This window comes from Lepidochelys olivacea (genome assembly GCF_965140295.1).
Source record: "Lepidochelys olivacea isolate rLepOli2 genome assembly, chromosome: 7".
Taxonomy (NCBI): domain Eukaryota; kingdom Metazoa; phylum Chordata; order Testudines; family Cheloniidae; genus Lepidochelys; species Lepidochelys olivacea.
Window position 1 is genome coordinate 46809380 of NC_140417.1, and position 18844 is coordinate 46828223.

An 18844-nucleotide genomic window follows, 5' to 3' on the forward strand; every position below is an offset into this window, starting at 1 on the left:
TCGCCCTCAGCTCCTCTCCATTGGTTGGAATTACTCCCAGGTCCGTCCCTCCGCACTTACGTTCCTTCTAGGGCTACGCCCCTTCCCTCCCGCATTGTGCCCCGCCTCCCCCTCCTATTGGACAAATCTGCCGCTGGGCCCCGCCCCCTGTCTCCTGTTGGTGAGCTGAGTTGCCTGTGAACGGGACCTGTTCCCCAGCTGGTTTCTTTTTGCGCATGCGCAGTGCGCTCCGCGAAGGCGACGGCTGTGTGGGGTGAGTGCGCCACTAGGGGGTGATGCATCCGCCTGTGGGGTGGCCGGGGCCTTGGGGCTAGTTTTGTGGAGGGCTCGGGGCGGCGGCTCCGGGACTGGTTGGGGCGGGGGGCTGGTTAGGGAGGTGAGGGCTTTGGGGGGGGCCTCCGGGCTGGCTTGGGAGGAGGCGAGGGCTTGGGGCTGGGCCCTGGGGGTGGTGATCTGTGACCTTGTGAAGCGGGTCGCTGCCTGGGAGCAGTCTGCAGGGGGGCCCTTGTTTCAGGCTCAGCAGCGGGTGGCAGCGTTGGGGCCGGGGTCCCTGTGCGGGGCGGTGGCTTTGGGAGGTGATGTTTAGAGCTGGACTCTTGCTTTGGGGGTTTGGCAGACCCGTGGGGCAGAGTGGAGAGGTGAGCAGAAAGGGCCTGCCTCTGGGGGTGCTGAGCAGTTGTGGCTCCTGTTGGGTTGAGTGGTGTGGGGTGCTCAGCACCTTGCAGGATCTGTCCCAAAGACCACTGGATTCTAGCGGAGTTCAGACTTGGGCACAGGAGCATCTAAACTGGTCCCAGTTGGGCCATGAAGTTCCCACCTCACTGGGGGACTGAGATGCCAGGCGGCGGAATTCAGGGTGCCTTTCTGTGGTGCCCTTCATCCCCACGGCTCACTGCGCTGTGCGGAGCTGGTGGGTGCTGGTATCCTGGTTTGGCAGGGAGGCACAGCTGGTGTTACTTGCCCAGAGTCACTTTAAAAATAAATTAGGGGCAGCTAGGAAATAAACCCTGGGGGCAAATCTTCAGCTGGTGTAAATTTCCACAGCTCCACTGGTGGAGGATTTACTCCCTGGACTGATCATGTGCGCTAGCCACCAGCCCTCCCCCCCCCCACGCTGCTGTTTAGCTCAGTGGTTCTCACCCCTGCTAGCTGCACCCAGCTCAGAATTTCTGCAGGGAAAGAGGGGCTTGTCCTGACCATATTGTTCCAACAGCAACAAGTCTGAGAGCATCCAGGCTGGAATGTGCTGGCCTGGCTGAGAGCTACCCCCACGTCGTCCTTTCTAGAAGGGTTGGCAGTCTCTCACTGTAGTCTCTCTCCCCTAGCAACTCCCTTTCGGTTCCCCTGAGCCCACGCAGTGCAGAGCCCGTGCCAGGTGACTCCTTTTTCTGGGCTGAGCTGGCTTCTCTCCCACAAGGGGAGTTGCTTTGCAGGCTGAGGTCACTGGGAGGAGGAGAATGGTAGGGAGAGTGGAAAGAGCAGGCGGCTGTGCCAGCTCCGGCTTGTCTAAACTTGTCCCCTTTGTATTCCTCTACTGAGGCTGGCCAGGAGGAGCAGCTCCAGCACCCCCAGTCTGCAAAGGAACTCCAGGCGGGTGAGTGCACCTCTGCTTCCCTAGCAGGCTAGAGGGCAGGTGGAGAACAGCTGAGTTGAGCCTGCAGCTGCCCTGTGCCTCTGTCCCTTGCTGTTAAAGCCCTGATAGTCCTCAAGGGCAGGGCACGCAATCTGCTGCCTTCAGGCCGTGGCTGCTGGGATTGATCTGTAGCATGATTAATTTTGGGAATGGAACTGTGGTGCTGGACCTTCCCTGCCTGCCAGATTCCTTCTCCCCAAAGAAATTCTAGCTCGGGACCAGCAAACCCCAGGGTAATGCGAGTGCTCTCCCTGCTCTGTCTCCGCCTCGCCAAAGCTCCCATTGCTTTGCTGTGCACAGAAATGTCTGGAAAGGCCCCGTTCTCCACCCCTCCCTTGTTTTTGTGGCTTGTTTGCTCTTTGGCCCTGCAGGGCTGCTTCCTGCCTACTCAGATACCACGCTTACGGAGATAATGCCCCTCAAAGGGATTGGTCGTGCACTGAGCCTGGCGAGACTCTGGGGCATTCTGCTCTATGGGTATCGCTGTACCCATACACAGCTGCGTAGGACTAGGGCTATACAATACAGCCACATGCATCTGGAGTCCCGTGAATCTCATATTCACGGAGTATGTAGGTTCAAGTCTTCATTGCCCATTAGTGGGGATTTTATCACTAGAGACTGAGCTGTGCAATCTCTGCCTGGAATTCTTCTGCCCTGCCATATTTCCTTCCTGTTTGGTCCTTGTTTTCTGAATCTTGCTCTTGGCTTATATTACTTGGACTCCTGGAATAAATCGGGTGATTCTTCCAACCCAGGTTCCCCTTTGGTTTGGGGTCTGCTGCTGGCATTGTGTTCCTTTGTGCCAGGGTATGCAAATGAAGCTTACTTGGAGAAGTGCAACCGGTGCTTGCCATTTGGCTGGGTGGATTAAATTTCTCTCTTGGTCCCAAGGGAGAGGTTGTGTTTGAGCTGCTTTTTCTGCCTCTTTCCCAGAATAGGGGGGCAAAAAAGATAATCTACCCATAAACCCCTTCACTTTACATTTTAAAGATGACCTGCCACATATAGATTTGTACCATCCCCCCCGCCCTCTGCTTACTAGAGGCTTCGCAGGTTGAAAGGTTTGGTAGTTTCTTGCCTGAGAAATATTAAGCATGGCAAGCCTAGTCTTCTCTGGCTTTCCTGGAGGACTCCTTGGTGGCTGCTTGTGTGGACTAAAAGGGCAATCTTTAACCAAGAGAGCTTTTCTCCAAAGTACATAGTGGGTGTTTGAATTCAGTAGAGTTAAAATAAAATACCAGCATTTTAAATAGTGTGAATAAAAATGCTTTCCCTTCCCAGTTAATTAGATTTCACTTCTTTGGTGTCTGTGATGTTATAATTCCAGTTCTCCAGTGGTCCATAGAGTCTTCTAGAGTAGGCTAGACCTGCCTGCTGTCTAAGAACTACACTGTGCAAGCCAGGCTGCCTAAACGGACTAGTGTCGGCACTTCGCTTTCTCTCCAGCGATCGTGAACAGCATAATGGCCTGCAGTTATCAGTTACCACCCAGCTCTTTCTAAGCAAGCACATTTATTTGTAAGGTGAAAGCATTACAGATAAACATATTAATAACATTAAAAGAACCTACACATATGCTAAAACGCTTGCCACAGGTCACCCCAATTCCAGCCTCTGGCCCTGGGACATGTCAGTCCTTCAAACCCCACAGCTAGCTTTTCAGTGTGGCTATGAGTTAATAACCAGCTCAGACTCAGAACCACCAGGAATAGTCCTGGCTCTTTCTTTATACAGCTTGAGCCTGTAATCTTGGCCTCAATAAGTAATCAGCATGCAACAGCTCACACCTCAGGGTGTGGTCTCAAAAGGCCGCCAGGTTTTTGCATAGCTGGATGTGGAGAATTTGCTTTCACCTCCCCATAGCTTTTTCCCATGAAAACCACTTAACACATTTTGTTCCCATAGTCCATTCTTATCTGGCCCATTGTTCGCTATAGTTCTGTGAACCCCCAGGTCTCTCATCTCCCTCTCTCGAGGAGTTATGTACAATCCAGGCCCGCAAATGAACGGTTAATGTATTATTAATACAATGAGCCCCAAAGAGACTCAAACTTAGTTCAGTGAGATCTCCCAAGGATACTGCAGAAAACTGACACATCTGTGACACCACTTCTCCCACCCCTTAAAACTTCCTCAGTCAGCAACCAGTCACCTAAGAAACCTGCATGTCATGATCACCCAAAGGGGGCGTGCTTCCAGCCAGCTAAGGGGCTGTCTCTTTCAGCTGCTTGTTGTGTAGGACACGCTTGTTGTGTCAGTACATCCTAACACAACATGCTTTGTGTTGCTACATAATCCCATCACGCTGCTTTTTGCTGCATTGCAGCTGGATGCTGAGTGAAGTCTGGAGGTTTAACTCAGGGGGTTGAGGTTGAAATCCCCATTGATGTCAGCTGGGCTGAGGCTGTCTGGGTTTGACTGGGTGTGGTTCAGTTGGGGTGTGCGCGTGTGCTGTCAGATCACCAGGCTGGGCTCAAATGTAAGGGGGCATTTAAATAAGGATCCAGCAAAACTCGTTCCTCCTTGGCTGTGCTAAGCTTTGGCAGCGCTGGGCTTGAGAGACATCCTGGTTTGATTGTTCAGAATGCCAGACCATTTGCCCACAATGGCCTGGTGAGCAGTGCTAGAAACTGTCTTTGCCAGGTCTGTGTTTAAACAGAGAAGTTAGAGGGTTTCAAACTTGGTTCCCACTCCAGTGCAGATAGGGCCTTCCCTTAAGCAGAGGGAATCAGAGCATCTGATCACCACCACTCCCTCAAGGAGTAAGGACCCACCCATGCTACAGATACAGCCGAATCAGGGACCTGGTTACAGTCGGGCTTTGGCTGCCCCTCCTCTCACTCTGGTTGGATGGCCCCCATGGGTGGGGCGTGGGAGAGGAACAGCAATGCCTGGAATGCAGTCCAGGACTTAGGCTCTGCAGGAGAGTGCTGGAAACACATATTCAGCTAAACTCCCCATTGGCAGCTCGCCCCCTGGGCCGCAGCCACTGTCAAATTACAAGTTGTTTCAGCTGGACGGAGCCGTTGCCCAACGCCAGGCACTAGACGGGTATTTCATTCGTTGAGCTAGTCTCCTGTTATTGTTTTTCTGGGAGAGACATACTGCTCTGCGTGGACCAAGGACAGCCTAAACTGTAACTAAACATCCTTTGGGGGTCAGTGGTTTCCCCCTCTTCCTCTTTGGTTGCCTCTGCCACTCATAATCCTCATCCTTTAGCACTGTGTGGTCCTTGCTAGTCACATCCCGTCTGTCCCGGCCCCTGGGCCTTGGACTGTAAGTTCTTTGGGACAGGTTTCAGAGTAACAGCCGTGTTAGTCTGTCTTCCAAGTGCTCCAAAATGAACAGTAGCAGTGGTGGGGGGTGTGCTTGCATTCTCTTGGTGTGCGTGGGGCTAGTGGGCTAGGGTGGGGAAAGGAGGCAGGTTTTGCTAAGCAGATATGGGAAGTTGTCCTGTGAGGGCTCCAGTGGAAGGGCTGGGGAAAGCCTCGGTGTAGTCCAGCTGGGCTAGCACTAGAAACGGGAGGGCACCTGGGCTTGGGACATTTCAATGGCAGCTTTTATAGACTATTGTGAAGTATCTTTCATCTAAGGATCTCTATGCACTCAACACACGCTAGTGAGATGAAGCCTCACACATCCCTTCTTCGAGCTGGGGAATGATTATTATCCCCATTTTATGGGTGGGGAAACTGAGGCACGGAGGAGCGTAAAGTGACTTGCACCAGCTCACGCACCAAGTCAGTGGCAGGGCTGGGAGCAGAACCCAGGTCTCCAGGTGCCATAAGCACAAGACTAGCCATCCTCCCTGGACCCAATCCTGAAGAGCTCTTGGTGTTCACCCATTGCTAGTGTAGCTTTGGGATAATCCTGGGAACTGAGCAGGCTGCTGGCCTGCGACAGAGAACGGCCTCCTCACCCTCCATCCTGCCTCTGCAGGACATAAGTGACTCTAATGGAGGCCCTAATTCTTATTGCAGCAGGGTGGCCATCGCTGCAGGGGAGCAATGGCCCCCAAACGCAAGTCGCTTGCCAAGGCCCAGGCCCCAGCCCAGGACAAAAAGATGAAGCAGGAGCCGGAGGAGGACAGCATCCGCTCCACCATGGAGGCGCTGAAGACCGCTCCCAAGGAGAAGCTCAAAGCCAAGATCGACTCTGCTTGCCAGCTGAGCAATGGCAGTGATGCCCAGGTATGAGTGAGGCTCAGGCAGCAGTGTCCCCTGGGGAGGAGGAGACGCCTTCGCACGTCACCTGGCCCCAGGGCCGGCCTTAGTGAAAATGGCGCCCTGGGATAACTTGTATTTTGGCGCCTCCCCCTTCCACCATCCCCCCGGCTCCTATAGGTTCCCACCCCCTTCCCCCCCCCCGCCCCCATCACCTCCGGGCCATTACCTATACTTCATATGGAATGTCCACATGAAAGTCCATTCAATGTAGGTGGGCATCTCCCATGGTCCATTGTGAGTTAAGTGTCCCTTGATGAGCCACTTACTTTGACTAAAAGAACGAGGAGTCCTTGTGGCACCTTAGAGACTAACAAATTTATTTGGGCATAAGCTTTCGTGGGCTAGAACCCACTTCATCAGATGCATGGAGTGGAAAATACAGTACAGAGGTATAAACACACAGAATATGAAAAGATGGGAGTTGTTTTACCAAGTGGGGGATCAGTTGGTAAAACAACTCCCATCTTTTCATATTCTGTGTGTTTATACCTCTGTACTGTATTTTCCACTCCATGCATCTGATGAAGTGGGTTCTAGCCCACGAAAGCTTATGCCCAAATAAATTTGTTAGTCTCTAAGGTGCCACAAGGACTCCTCATTCTTTTTGCTCATACAGACTAACACTGCTACCACTCTGAAACCTGTTACTTTGACTAGTCCCTTCAAGCTGTGTTGACTAACTACCTTGTGGGCGTTACCCCGGGAGCAAACATATGAAATACAGGTATAGAGCCAATACTCGTAACTTCAAATACAAAAATGATGCATGCATAAACATATTCAGCAAACCCTAACCTTTTCAAAGACATCTTACATGCCACATTTGGTACAAGATTTGTTGCAAATGTAACAGTGGTTGCAACAATGATCTACATGGTCATGTTTTAATCAGATAATGTCACAATGAGTAACTGCTACAACTAGCAAATTCCTAGGCCACTGTCAGCAGAAGCTCAGAAGTAAGGGTGGCATGGTACATGGTGTATTGCAGTGGTTCTCAAACTTTTGTACTGGTGACCTCTTTCACATAGCAAGCCTCTGAGTGCAACCCCCCCTTATAAATTAAAAACACTTGTTTGTATATTTAACACCATTATAATGCTGGAGTCAAAGCAGGGCTTGGGGTGGAGGCTGGCAAGTCGCGACCCCCCCATGTAATTACCTCACGACCCCCAGTTTGAGAACCCCTAGTGTATTGCCCCTTACTTCTGTGGTGGCTTGTGGTGCCTGGAGCTTGGCCTGCGGCTCAAGGTGGGCTTTGCGGTGTCACGTGGCGGCTGCATCTTGCCAGAGCCCAGGGCCCTCCTGTAGCCCCTAGCCACTCCTGGCTCACCACAAGCATTTTGACAGGAAGTACCAAACAGTAATAACAACAAGAATACGTGTGTGTGCGCGTGAGTGTGAGAGAGTGAGTGCCTGTGTGTGTGTGTGACTGTCTGTCGGGATTGTGTGAGACACTGTGTGTGTTGGGGAGTGTGAGACTGTGTTGTCAGATCACCAGGCTGGGCTCAAATGTACGGACACCCACACACCCACCCACACACCCACCCACCATCTGTGTTGGGGGACTGAGAGACAGAGTGTATGTGGGTGTGAGAGCTTTTGTGTGTGTGTTAGGGAAGTTTGAGAGACAGCGAGCCCACTGTCACTTTAAGTCTCCCCTCCCATTCCCCCCCCCCATTCGTGCTGCTCTGGGCTCCCTGGGGTTGGGGCAGAGCTGGAGCCGCTGAGGAGCGAGTGAGGGAGGGGCCAGGGGGTTGGGGTCAGGGAGAAGCCCGTCAGCCCAGCGCAAGGGAGGAGACGGTGAAGAGAGGAGTCCGGCCACAGCCAGCTAGTGGGAGGGCGAGCCCCTTGTGGTGCCCCCCTGGCTACAGTGTCCTGGGCGTGGGCCCCGTTTGCCTGGCCCTAAGGCCGGCCCTGAGGCTAAATGCTGGCGCTCAGAGAGCCCGCTGCATGAGCCCTGGGAAAGAAGGAAGTTCGTGGGTTGCGGCGGAGCTGCAAAGATTCGGTCCCTGGGAGCTGGTAAGCGCTCTGGCCTCCAGCGCTAGGCAGAGCTGAAAGAGCCTCTCCCCACCAGAACCCATCAGCTAATGCTGCTCTATGGGACAGTCCCAGGGATCCCAGCCCGAGGGAGTGCCTCCCTGTCTGACTCCAGCACAGAGCCCATTACGAACACTGCTCCACGGGACAGTCTTGGGGATCCCGGCCCCAGGGAGCCCCTCCATGACCCTCCCTGTGCAGACCGCATTACTAACACTGCTCTACAGGACAGTCCTGGGGATCCCGGCCCCAGGGAGCCCCTCCATGACCCTCCCTGTGCAGACCGCATTACTAACACTGCTCTACAGGACAGTCCTGGGGATCCCGGCCCCAGGGAGCCCCTCCATGACCCTCCCTGTGCAGACCGCATTACTAACACTGCTCTACAGGACAGTCCTGGGGATCCCGGCCCCAGGGAGCCCCTCCATGACCCTCCCTGTGCAGACCGCATTACTAACACTGCTCTACAGGACAGTCCTGGGGATCCTGGCCCCAGGGAGCCCCTCCATGACCCTCCCTGTGCAGACCGCATTACTAACACTGCTCTACAGGACAGTCCTGGGGATCCCGGCCCCAGGGAGCCCCTCCATGACCCTCCCTGTGCAGACCGCATTACTAACACTGCTCTACAGGACAGTCCTGGGGATCCTGGCCCCAGGGAGCCCCTCCATGACCCTCCCTGTGCAGACCGCATTACTAACACTGCTCTACAGGACAGTCCTGGGGATCCCGGCCCCAGGGAGCCCCTCCATGACCCTCCCTGTGCAGACCGCATTACTAACACTGCTCTACAGGACAGTCCTGGGGATCCTGGCCCCAGGGAGCCCCTCCATGACCCTCCCTGTGCAGACCGCATTACTAACACTGCTCTACAGGACAGTCCTGGGGATCCCGGCCCCAGGGAGCCCCTCCCTGTCTGACCCCAGCAGCGGCTGTCCCAGAGCAGTTGTGTAGCCATCCCTGCTCGAGGGGCCACTCGAGTTCATTGCTCCCCTGTGGTCTGCTGGGTAGATCCACGAGGATTACGACTGCGTATTGAACCAGACCAACGTCGGGAACAACAACAACAAGTTCTACATCATCCAGCTCATCGCTCAGAATGGCAGCTACAGCTGCTGGAACCGTTGGGGTCGCGTGGTGAGTGTCCTACTCCCTGCCCAGCCACTGCCACAGCTGGGCCAGTACCTCTCTCTGCCAGCCACCAGGGGGCGATGTTACAGTAGCTACCTCTGCTGCCATGAGGCCAAGGCCCAGCCAGGGCCACCCATCCTAGGGGACATGGCAGTACGCTAAATCCAGGGCTGTTAGACACGGCGCCTGCCTCCCGTGCAGAAGCTGGGTGTTTAAACTACATCCTTTGCTTGCTGACATTTGTTTGTTTATTTGTGTGCTTGCATTATGGCCCCCCCTTCAAACTCCGGCTCTCTCCTGGTTGCTTGCTCGTCGTGTTTGTTTGCCTTGGGTCCCATCAGATCCAAGTGAAAGGTGGTTCTGAAGCTCCATTTATTGGTCGCACCCCCTGGAGCTGACCAGTGAGCTCCCCCACATCCCCCTGAGCTAAGTGGAAGCGCAGTTAGTGTCTGGGTTTTGTCCCCCCGCAGGGCACGAATGGCACATGCTCTGTGCTTCCTGGAAGCTCTGGTCTGAACGCTGCTCCTTGGGAAGCCTATACTGAGCAGTGCGGAGTCATAAATCATGACTCACCCTTTCCTCTTGTTGTTCGCCCCCCTCCCATCCCCCACTTGCTGCACACAGGGGTCCCAAGCTCCCACCCCCTTCCCAAAGCACAGACCCACATGCTCTTATTTTCCCCCTGCCCCCATCCCCTTGGGTACTGGAGGTAATAGACCCCACAAAAGTCTCCTTGGGGAGACGCGGGGAGGGCACAGTACACCCTTCCCACTCCGGACAGGCCAGGGAAACGGGGGCTGAAGCTACCGGGCATGTCCCCCTGAGAGGGGCTGATGTGGGTGTCTGGCTCCCTCTCCAAAAGGGACCTCTCAAGCTGTGAGCTCTGCAGGGGCTGTCTTGCTTTGCATGCAATACCCAGCACATTGGGGGATGGACACTGTCATGTAAACGGGTGATTTACATTGGCTGCCATAGTGAGATTCCCTCCCTGGCCACTTGGTGTCAGTCTCAACCCACTTCCTCGAGTTCTAGGAACTCCCCTTGCTGATGTCAGTGTCATGGGGAGACAGTCCCCGCGGAAGCCAGTTTTAGCACCAGGGCTGTTAGCCTCAGCACCCTGAGCCCTGGTGACTCAGATCCCTGCTCGATGCTCCCAAGGAGGCCGAGCCATGCAAGGGACAGCCCAACCCAGTGCCTCACTGACAAGGTCCCAGGAGCTCTAGGGCTGTCCCTGCCCTAATTTGCTTTACACTGTGCGGGTTGCAGCTGGTGTAGCTTTAACTTCCAGAAAAACAAGGCTCTGGTAGCCTGTAGTGACAGTGTGACAGACAGAGCAACTTCCTGCCCCACTTTGGGAGACCAGCCGATATTAGGTGTAGGCCAGGTTTGTGGATTGTTGTGAGCCCGGAGCTGTATGCACTTCATGGGGAGAGGGTTACCGCAGCCCCTCCAGGAAGTGAAAACAGAATGGGATAGTTAGGGCAAATCACTCAGGTCATAACACCTCCGGAGAGGTACCACCTCCTGGGGACGCTCGCGTATACTGGTTCAAACTGAATTCTTCAGAGACCAACAGTCAAAAAAAGGGATAAGAATAAGTAGCCTGAGCCTAAACTGACTCGGGGCCTTTGTCCTGGTTCTGGATCTTAGATAGATTAACTTGTAATTGTGGGTTTTCAAGAAATTTACTAGTGCCTGGGCTGGAGTTGGGAGTGGTCTGTGGTAAGCTTTTAGCATGTGTGTGGGGTCACCTATTGATTTAATACGTTATATCTGTAATATTTTTACCCTGAGAATATATGTGCTTGCTTAGAAGGAGCTGTGTGGTACACTGGTCAGAGTTTTTGGAGAGAGAGCAAAGTGCAGGCGCAGGCCTGCTGAGCAGTCTGGCTTGCTGGGGATATTCCAGTGTAAAGCTGTGCAGCTTTAAAGTCCCTGGTCAGGAGGGAGTGAGATGTGGGTCTCCGCCCAAAAGAGATGGTGGCTGATGGCCTCTTGGTGGGCCACAGAGAGGGATACACATATATTTGCTCTGAAAATGTGACAAATGGTTGAGCTGAAGTACTTTGTAAGAAGATCACCTAATGGGCTGATGCTCTGAGGCAGAGTTAGGGTTGTCTGGCTGGGCAATTCCACACATTGCATCATTTGAAGCATTTTTCAAATAGGAAATTAACTTCGCATGTCCAGGTTTTCCAGGGTTCTAGTTTGGTTTTGTCTTTTAAACTGCACTGGCAACATTCTTTAAAGGCACCTTCCAAAAGGGTGAGTTGAACATCTGCTTAGCCCTGACTCTAGCCTAACAAAGGTTTTTAGCTGGGAATTTCCTCGTACTTCAAACACCTTTTCCAAACCTTGCTCCGTGACGAGGACTCTAGCAGAATTTGCAAAGCTGGGCAAGGATGGGCCTCAAGAATCCCGTCTCCCTGGACATCTGGGTTCCTTCCTAGACCATCCCATGGAATCAAGCCCAGATAGGAGCCACCTGCTCCCAACATGGTTCTCTTGCCTGCTGCTTTCCTCTTTGTGCTGTTCTTGCAGGGGCCATGGGGACTCGGCAAAGCAGGGGGAAACCACTGTTAAGTAAACACTTCTTCCCATCCATTGCCCCAGGCAAAAAACTAGCCAAGGGCATTGCACTTTGGCAGGAAAATCCACCTCTGTCTGTAATGTCCCTAGTCTGACTTACCCAGGCTAGCCAGAAGAACCCTACCCTGGGATTGGAATATGAGTGTGACATTTTGGGTGGCTTGGCAAAGCTGTGCATGCAGGAGAGTCAGAGTCGGGCTTAGCTGGAGAGCTAGTTAATTGGATTCATGTCCCAGGAAGATACATGCAGCCTCTGTAGACTACCCAGCATGCAGTGCATCCTTGTTGCCTTTATTAAATGGAGAATTGCAAGCTGGGGCCTGTAGTCTCCACAGGCTGCACCTGTGTGAAGGCGCCCATGGCTGCACTGTAGAGGCCAGCTGCAGCCCCAATCCAGGGGGAGCCACGAGTTGAAGGGGAAGGTGAGCAGTGAACACAGGAACAGGGCACTGACCCTGACCCTGCCACGGGTTTCTTTCATTCCTAGGGGGAGGTGGGGCAGTCGAAGCTCAGCCCCTTCCCTTCCCTGGAAGCTGCCAAGAAGGACTTTGAGAAGAAGTTCCGGGAGAAGACCAAGAACAGCTGGGCTGAGCGGGAGAACTTCGTGGCCCACCCTGGCAAGTACACCCTGATCGAGGTGCAGCACGGGGCCGAGGAGGAGCAGGAGGTGACCGTGAAGGTGTGTGACTGGGGGCCCCGGGATAAGCCAGGCTGTCCCCACATGGAGCCAGGAAAACAGGAACCTGCCCGAGGCAGCTAGGGACATATGTGCCATGGGGCTGAGGGACTGGCACAACCCCGTTTGGAGACTTGGGGGAGCAGGGAAGGCAGTCCCCCTCCTGGCTGTGCAGTTGCAATGCAGGGGCCATGTCCTGAACTCCTGGCTTGGGTACGTGTCCGGCTGCTGCCTGAGAGCATGACGGGAGCTGGTGGAAGCTTTGCCTCCATGAGGAGTGAACGAGGGCCTCGGGGTTTGGCCCACAGGTGGCAAAGTGTCACATCCTGCTTCAGGTGACGGCCCCAGTTCACCCCCTCAGGGCAGCTCCCCGCTGGAGACAAACTTCCATGGGGCGGGGTGGCCGGGCAGGGCTGGGGGGATCCATTGCTGGCTCTGGGGGGCTTTTTCCGTGCAGCTGGCCTGGTGGCTGGCATAGCAACATTGGAATGCCCTATGGGGTGGGTGGGAATGTCCTCCGGAGGGGGAGCCCCTCTGCCTGTCGGAGCTAGAGCTCTCCTCTCCCCTCTCCAGGTGGACAGCGTGGATGGAGGGAAGCGCACCAAGCAGAGGACGCTGCCCTGCAGCCTGGACAAGGCCACCCAGGAGCTGGTCTCACTCATCTTCAGCAATGACATGTTCAAAGAGGCCATGCAGACCATGAATATCGGTACAGTGGGGAGCGGGGCCCTTGGGGTAGGGGGGAGGCAGCACACACCCCTGCACCATCAGCCCTGCGGCAGCCCGGGACTCCTGCTCAGTGTTTCCGTTAGCTGTCTCCAGGGCTTGGTCAGAAGGGCCAGGCCGTGGTTTTCAAACTATGGGTCATGACCCAGTACTGGGTCGCGGCCTGTAAAGCACTGGGTCACGGCAGCTCTGGTCTGCACCGCCGACTGGACCGTTAAAAGTCCTGTTGGCAGTCCTGCCCAGCTAAGGCAGACTAGTCCCTACCTGTTCTGACGCTGCGCCGCACCCTGGAAGCGGCCAGCAGCACATCCAGTTCCTAGGCGATGGGGGGCAGCGCAATGGGAGCGGGGGGCCAGTGCCTGGAGGCGAGAGCCGCGCAGAGTCACCTAGGAGCTGGACCTACTGCTGGCCGCTTCTGGGGTGCAGCGAGGTCCGCGGTGCCAGGACAGGCAGGAAGCCTGCCTTAGCACCCCTACTGCGCTGCTGACCGGGAGCCGCCTGAGGTAAGCCTGCGCCCCAGCCCTGAGCCCCTCCAAAACTCAGTCCCCCCCTGCACCCCAAACTCCTGATCCCTGGCCGCACTCCAGAACCCACACCACAGAGCCCTGCCCCCCTGCCCTGGGGGATGGGGGAGACTTGTATGAGCCCAGGGGTCTGTGTGTGGGATTGCCCTGGGGCCCCCGAGGGGAAGGGATCAGGCTCAGGTCTGAGGGGGGATGCAGGTGCCCCTACCAGCCGTCAGCTAAGCCCTCCATTGCTCGTCTCCCCTCCCCATGCCTGTCTGCCTGCCCCAGACGTGAAGAAGATGCCGCTGGGGAAGCTGAGCAAGCAGCAGATCGCCAAGGGCTTCGAGGCCCTGGAGGCCATTGAGATGGCTCTGCAGGAGCAGCCGCTGCCTGGCAAGCAACTGGAGGAGCTGTCGTCCCGCTTCTACACCATCATTCCCCACAGCTTCGGCCGCTCCAGGCCCCCCACCATAAACAAGCAGGAGATAGTCCAGGCCAAGAAGGACATGCTGCTGGTAAGGGCCCTGCCCGTGGCAGTTGGGCTGGGTCTGCACCATGCTGGCTCCTCCTGCTTGCTAGGGTGGGACCCCCCGAGTGCCTTGGTCAGGCTTCTCTCCCTTACAGCTTTCCTGCTGCCTGCCCAGTCTCCCCGATGGGAATGTTCTCCCTCCCCCTCGCCCTGGGCTGAGGCCGGCTGGATTTCCCTGGGGCCAGCAGTGCAGTGCCTCCTCCTGCCTGGGGGAAGGAGTTTCTGCTCCAGGACAGCGCTTGGGAAAGCTACCACCTTCACCCCTGCTGTTGCCATGGCAGTGACGTGGGGTGGTACTGTGCCATTTGCTTCCTTGGTTCTAGAAAGGGGTCGGAGTGCCCTGTGAGAGGGGGAAGAGGCCTGGCCCTGCATGGGGAAATAGCCACCCGGAGTCTGCGGCGTCTCCTTGTTGGTGTGTTTGCTGCTCGCCTGGGAGCCCAGTGGGTTAGGGGACACGGTGCTGCCCACCACCGCCCCAGCAGGGTGGCCCGCTGAAGAACGTGTGGGCAGTGTGCATCCAAACTCCCATGGGCGCTGCGGGCGAAAGGGCCTCTCCTTCCCCAGGTGTGTAAAACCAGACCCCTTTGGGGAGCCTCCGGGCAGGAGAGGGCAGGCTGAGGCCATGCTGCGAAGGGCAGCGGGGCATACAAACCTCAGCTGGGGTCACACCCACCCTTGGGCAAGCCGTCTCTGGACAGGAGGGGGAAGGAGCCTCCAGGGCTACTAAGGGGCTAAAGTGGCCCACCCTTCCCATCAGCCCGGCTTGCTGCCTTGGTAGGTGCTGGCAGACATTGAACTGGCCCAGAGCCTGCAGGCGCAGAAGGAGAAGGAGGAAGAGGAGGTGAAGGTGGAGGTGGAGGAAGTGCCTCACCCACTGGACAAGGACTATGAGCTTCTGAAGTGTGAGCTCACCCTGGTGGACCCGGCGTCGGAGGATTATCAGGTCTGGAGGGGCTGGCACATGCCAAGTGTCCTGGTGGAGGCAGCAGCTTGGACAGGGGAGCGATGTGGGGGGCGCTAGCCCAGTGTGAGAGGGGTTGTGGGCTGCCACGTCCCTGAGGGAATGCCTGGGGACACTGGGTCCTTCCTTCGGCACTTCTGTCTTGGTCTGTACAGTGCCAACCCCGCCACCTGCATAGCACTTGTCTGGGATGGAGAGGAAGCTGCTTCCTCCAGGGGCCCAGCTGCCAGGTGGGATGTGTGCGCCCTCCTCCCCAGGATATCTCAGCACCCCATGGGCTCTCCAAACCGGGGAGGAGCCTGGGGTAGGTGAATTGGCCTCTCTCCCCAGGGGTAAGTCCCTCCAGAGCCTTGAGGGGTTCCGCTAGTGGAGCTGACAGGGCTGTGGGGGAGCCCAGGCCTGGTGATCTTGTGGGTCCGAGCTGGAGGTGCTGGAGGTGTTGGGAAGGGGGGCAGTTCTGGGTGCGGAGGGAGCGAACGTGTTCAGTTGTCATCATGCCAGAGGCTTCTCCAGCACCAAGCAGAGAAACCTGCTCCTGTGGGGCAGGCCCCAACCCTGGGGCCCCGCGTGTGGACCTCTGTGATAGCCAGGGCAGGAGGGACGGGTGCCAGCACTGAGAGGGCAAGCAGAGGACTGCTCTTGCCTGCTCTCACCCCAGGTACCCCCCGATCACTCTGGTCTCCCCCCAGGTGATCCAGACCTACGTAGAGAAGACCGGGTCGAGCCACCGGAAGGTCAAGATCCTGAACATCTGGAAGGTGAAGAGGGAGGGAGAGGTGAGAGAACTAGTGCCCTGCCGCTCGCGGGCGCATGTGTCCATGGGCGCTCACTTGTTGGCCAGGTGGGGGAGAGTTCCCACTGGGCGCAAACAGCTGCTGGGTGCGGCTCCAGGCTTGGTGTCAGGCCCCAAGAGCCAGCGGCACCCTGGCCGTGCAGCCATTGCAGCACAGGCTCAGCCCCAGCAGCTTCCAGCTGCTCTGCCTGGGTTCAGCGTGGACCATTTAACTGTGCTTGGGGCAGGTCTCATCGGCCAGCACTCATGGGTGCAGCAGAGGGAGGCTGATGGCAGCGGCTCAGAACTGATGTTGGCAACAGGTGAAGGTTTGACTGTAGACGGGGCCTCTGGCAGCCTGGGCAGAGGCCGAAGGCTACAGGGTCTCAGAGCTTCAGCTACCCTCCGGCCCCTCAGCTGCCGTCCGCAGGACAGCAGTGGGGGAAGTGGATACTGCTTTCGCTGGTCCCCACATCTGTCCTGTGGGCTGCAGGGCTGTAGATCCAGCCCCTTCCCCCAGCGCTGAGATTCCTTCTGCACCAGGGAGGTCATGGGTGGTGTCTCCTGGGGGTGCGAAGCATTTGCAGACATTGAGCCCTCTCTCTGTCTGGAGCTGAGGACTGCACCTGTCCGGCTCTGCAGGGCGAGCGCATGAAGGCTCACGACCACTTGGAGAACCGGCGCCTGCTATGGCACGGCACCAACGTGGCTGTTGTCGCCGCCATCCTGAAGAGCGGCCTGCGCATCATGCCGCACTCCGGCGGGCGTGTGGGCAAGGGGCTTTACTTCGCCTCCGAGAATGGCAAGTCGATGGGATACGGTAAGGCCCGCGGCTGCCTGGCCTGGGTGCTCTCCCAGCCATCCACGCTTCCTCCCCCACCCCTCTCTGATCCCCTCCAGGCAAGGGGAGACACTGGCAGCCTCTGCAGGGCGAGTATCTGTCTGGGGACAGTGGAAAGCCCCGGCATTACATTCTCAGGGCCCCCTTTCCCTCTCCTGCCCCAGGCCTGCACCCTCCTGGATGGTGTGGCCCAGCTGTCAGAGCCAGCTGCAGCAGGGCTGAGTATGACATGCCAGGGTGGTGGGATGCCACAAACGAGGGTGCGAGCCAGAGGTTAGACTAAGGGAGAGTGAAGTGAGGAGAGCAGCTTCCCTCTCCTCTCAGGGCAGAGGAGAGCTCCTGGCTTGGGGGAGCAGGGCTCCCCAGCTTTCCAGGCAGCTTTAATAGGCCACAGCAGAGGAGTGATTGGAAGTACAAGGAGTGCTGCCCTGCCCACAGCTCAGGGCGGGACAAAGGGGCAGAACCAGCCAGGGCAATGGCAGCTGGGAGCACACCACACCTAGATGTATCCATGGCCCCCCCCTCCTCCAGCATTCCCTGCTTTGTCCCCTCCCACCTCGCAGTCCTGCTCTTGGGGAGGATGGGGGACAGGAGTCGCTTTGGGACCCATCAGTGCCAGTCCTCAGCCCCTCAGGAGAGAGTGTTCTGGGTCACTGGCCAGGGGTGCTGGAACTGAGGGGGCCAGGGCCCCATCACTCTTTACCAGCCGTAACAGCGAATAACGGGGGGGTGGGGGAGGGGGGAGAGGAGCAAGCAGGGGGTGGGGCCTCAGGGAGAAGGAGCAGTGTAGGGGTGGGGATCCGGTCTGGGTGCTGGTGGCTCCCCCAACTTATAGGGAGCTTCCACCACTCCTGCCACTGGCCTGCACCCCCTAGTCCAGGAATTCAATGCACTGTTGCCAGCGCTGGGAAACGCTACAGGGCAGGCTGTGCCAGGTTGGCAGCCAGGCTGGGTATGGGAGTGGGCCTTGCAGCCAGCCTCAGCAGCACAGGCCGGTCTCTCCGCTCCAGTGAGCTGCACCTCCCAGCGGATCGGGATCATGTTCCTCAACGAGGTGGCCCTAGGCAAGGAGCATCGGATCACCCAGGACGACTCATCGTTGTGCGAGGCCCCCCCGGGGTACGACAGTGTGATCGCCTGCGGCAAGACTGAGCCAGGTGAGTGTGCTCCCCAATCTGACCTCCCCGCTGGGGGCTGCTCCCCGCCTGTGGGGATTCAGAATGGGAGGAGGCTGAAGGTGCTGGCAATGGGGGGGCACAACAGAAATAGGGGGGATTTGGAGCTGGAGATGGGGGGACGGTGGAGAGTGGGGGTTTGGCAATGGGATAAGTGATGGTCTTGCAGAGCCTGTTGCTGGCAGTTCCAGGCCCAGTCCCATGCGCTAACCCCTTCCTCGTCCCACCCTCCCCAGACCCTGCTTGTGACCGGGAGCTGAAGATGGAGGGCAGGAAGGTGCTGGTGCCACAGGGGAAGCCCATCCCAGTGGCCAAGTACCGGAATTCCTACTTCAGCCAGAGCGAGTACCTGATCTACCGGGAGAGCCAGTGCCAGATCCGTTACCTGCTCCAGCTCCGCCTCTGAGGTGCTTCCCCGCAGGCCCGGCACCCCTCCAGCTCTGGGAGACGGTGGCCTGCTGTGCCGATGGCGACGATACCCCAGGGTGCCACCTGCAGCAGGGTTAGACGACAGCGCTCAGTGGGCTGGCTGTGGGAGCGCCTCTGTTGCCCGCTGGCTCAGGATCCCTGAGTCCCATGGGCCTGGAGAGATGCTCTTCAACGTGCCATGAGATGCGTGGCTCCTGCGCTTGGAGTCCCTGGGCCATGCTGCCTGGAGGAGAGGACTGGGGTGCAGCTGCCATAGCCAGTTAAACTCCCAGCAGTCTCTGCTGGGGCTCTGGGGGACACTCCCAAGTGCTGGAGTCTGTGAGCCGCAGGGTGCTTTGAGGCCTTCTTTTACTGTAAATAAAAGCGTGTGCAGATTGCAGTCAGCTTTCCCCCCGTGTGTCACCCTGGCGCTGAAGAACTCAGCAGGGGTTGGATCCAGGGGCTGGCATGAGCCCATCTCTTTGGCCTGCTCTTGCTCTCGGAGCTCTTGTCTGGGAGATCCCGGCAGAGGGGAAAGATCAAGGGACTCCCCTCCCTGTTTCCGCCCCGGGAGATCTGCTTGCCCTGCACAGTGGCCTCAGGAGATGTGGCCTGGCTTGTAGGGATG

The 18844-nt window shown here is 57.1% G+C and overlaps 1 protein-coding gene across 5 annotated transcripts; it reads left to right on the forward strand.

The window, feature by feature from the left end:
- Positions 1 to 207: 207 nt before the first annotated feature.
- PARP3 (poly(ADP-ribose) polymerase family member 3) lies at positions 208 to 18616 on the forward strand (the record flags this gene model as incomplete). 5 transcript variants are annotated; one of them, XM_084634065.1, is made up of 12 exons in its annotated part: positions 216 to 253; positions 1540 to 1594; positions 5617 to 5826; positions 8914 to 9039; positions 12110 to 12301; positions 12872 to 13007; positions 13819 to 14045; positions 14838 to 15002; positions 15710 to 15796; positions 16435 to 16612; positions 17644 to 17790; positions 18045 to 18616. In XM_084634065.1, the coding sequence occupies 12 exons, from the start codon at positions 216 to 218 to the stop codon at positions 18212 to 18214; spliced, it is 1731 nt and encodes a 576-aa protein (XP_084490191.1). In that variant the 3' UTR covers positions 18215 to 18616. The 5 variants fall into 5 exon arrangements, with proteins under 5 accessions (XP_084490192.1, XP_084490193.1, XP_084490191.1 ...); XM_084634069.1 differs by having other exon boundaries at positions 234 to 253; positions 5620 to 5826; XM_084634068.1 differs by lacking the exon at positions 216 to 253 and adding an exon at positions 606 to 638.
- Positions 18617 to 18844: the final 228 nt, after the last annotated feature.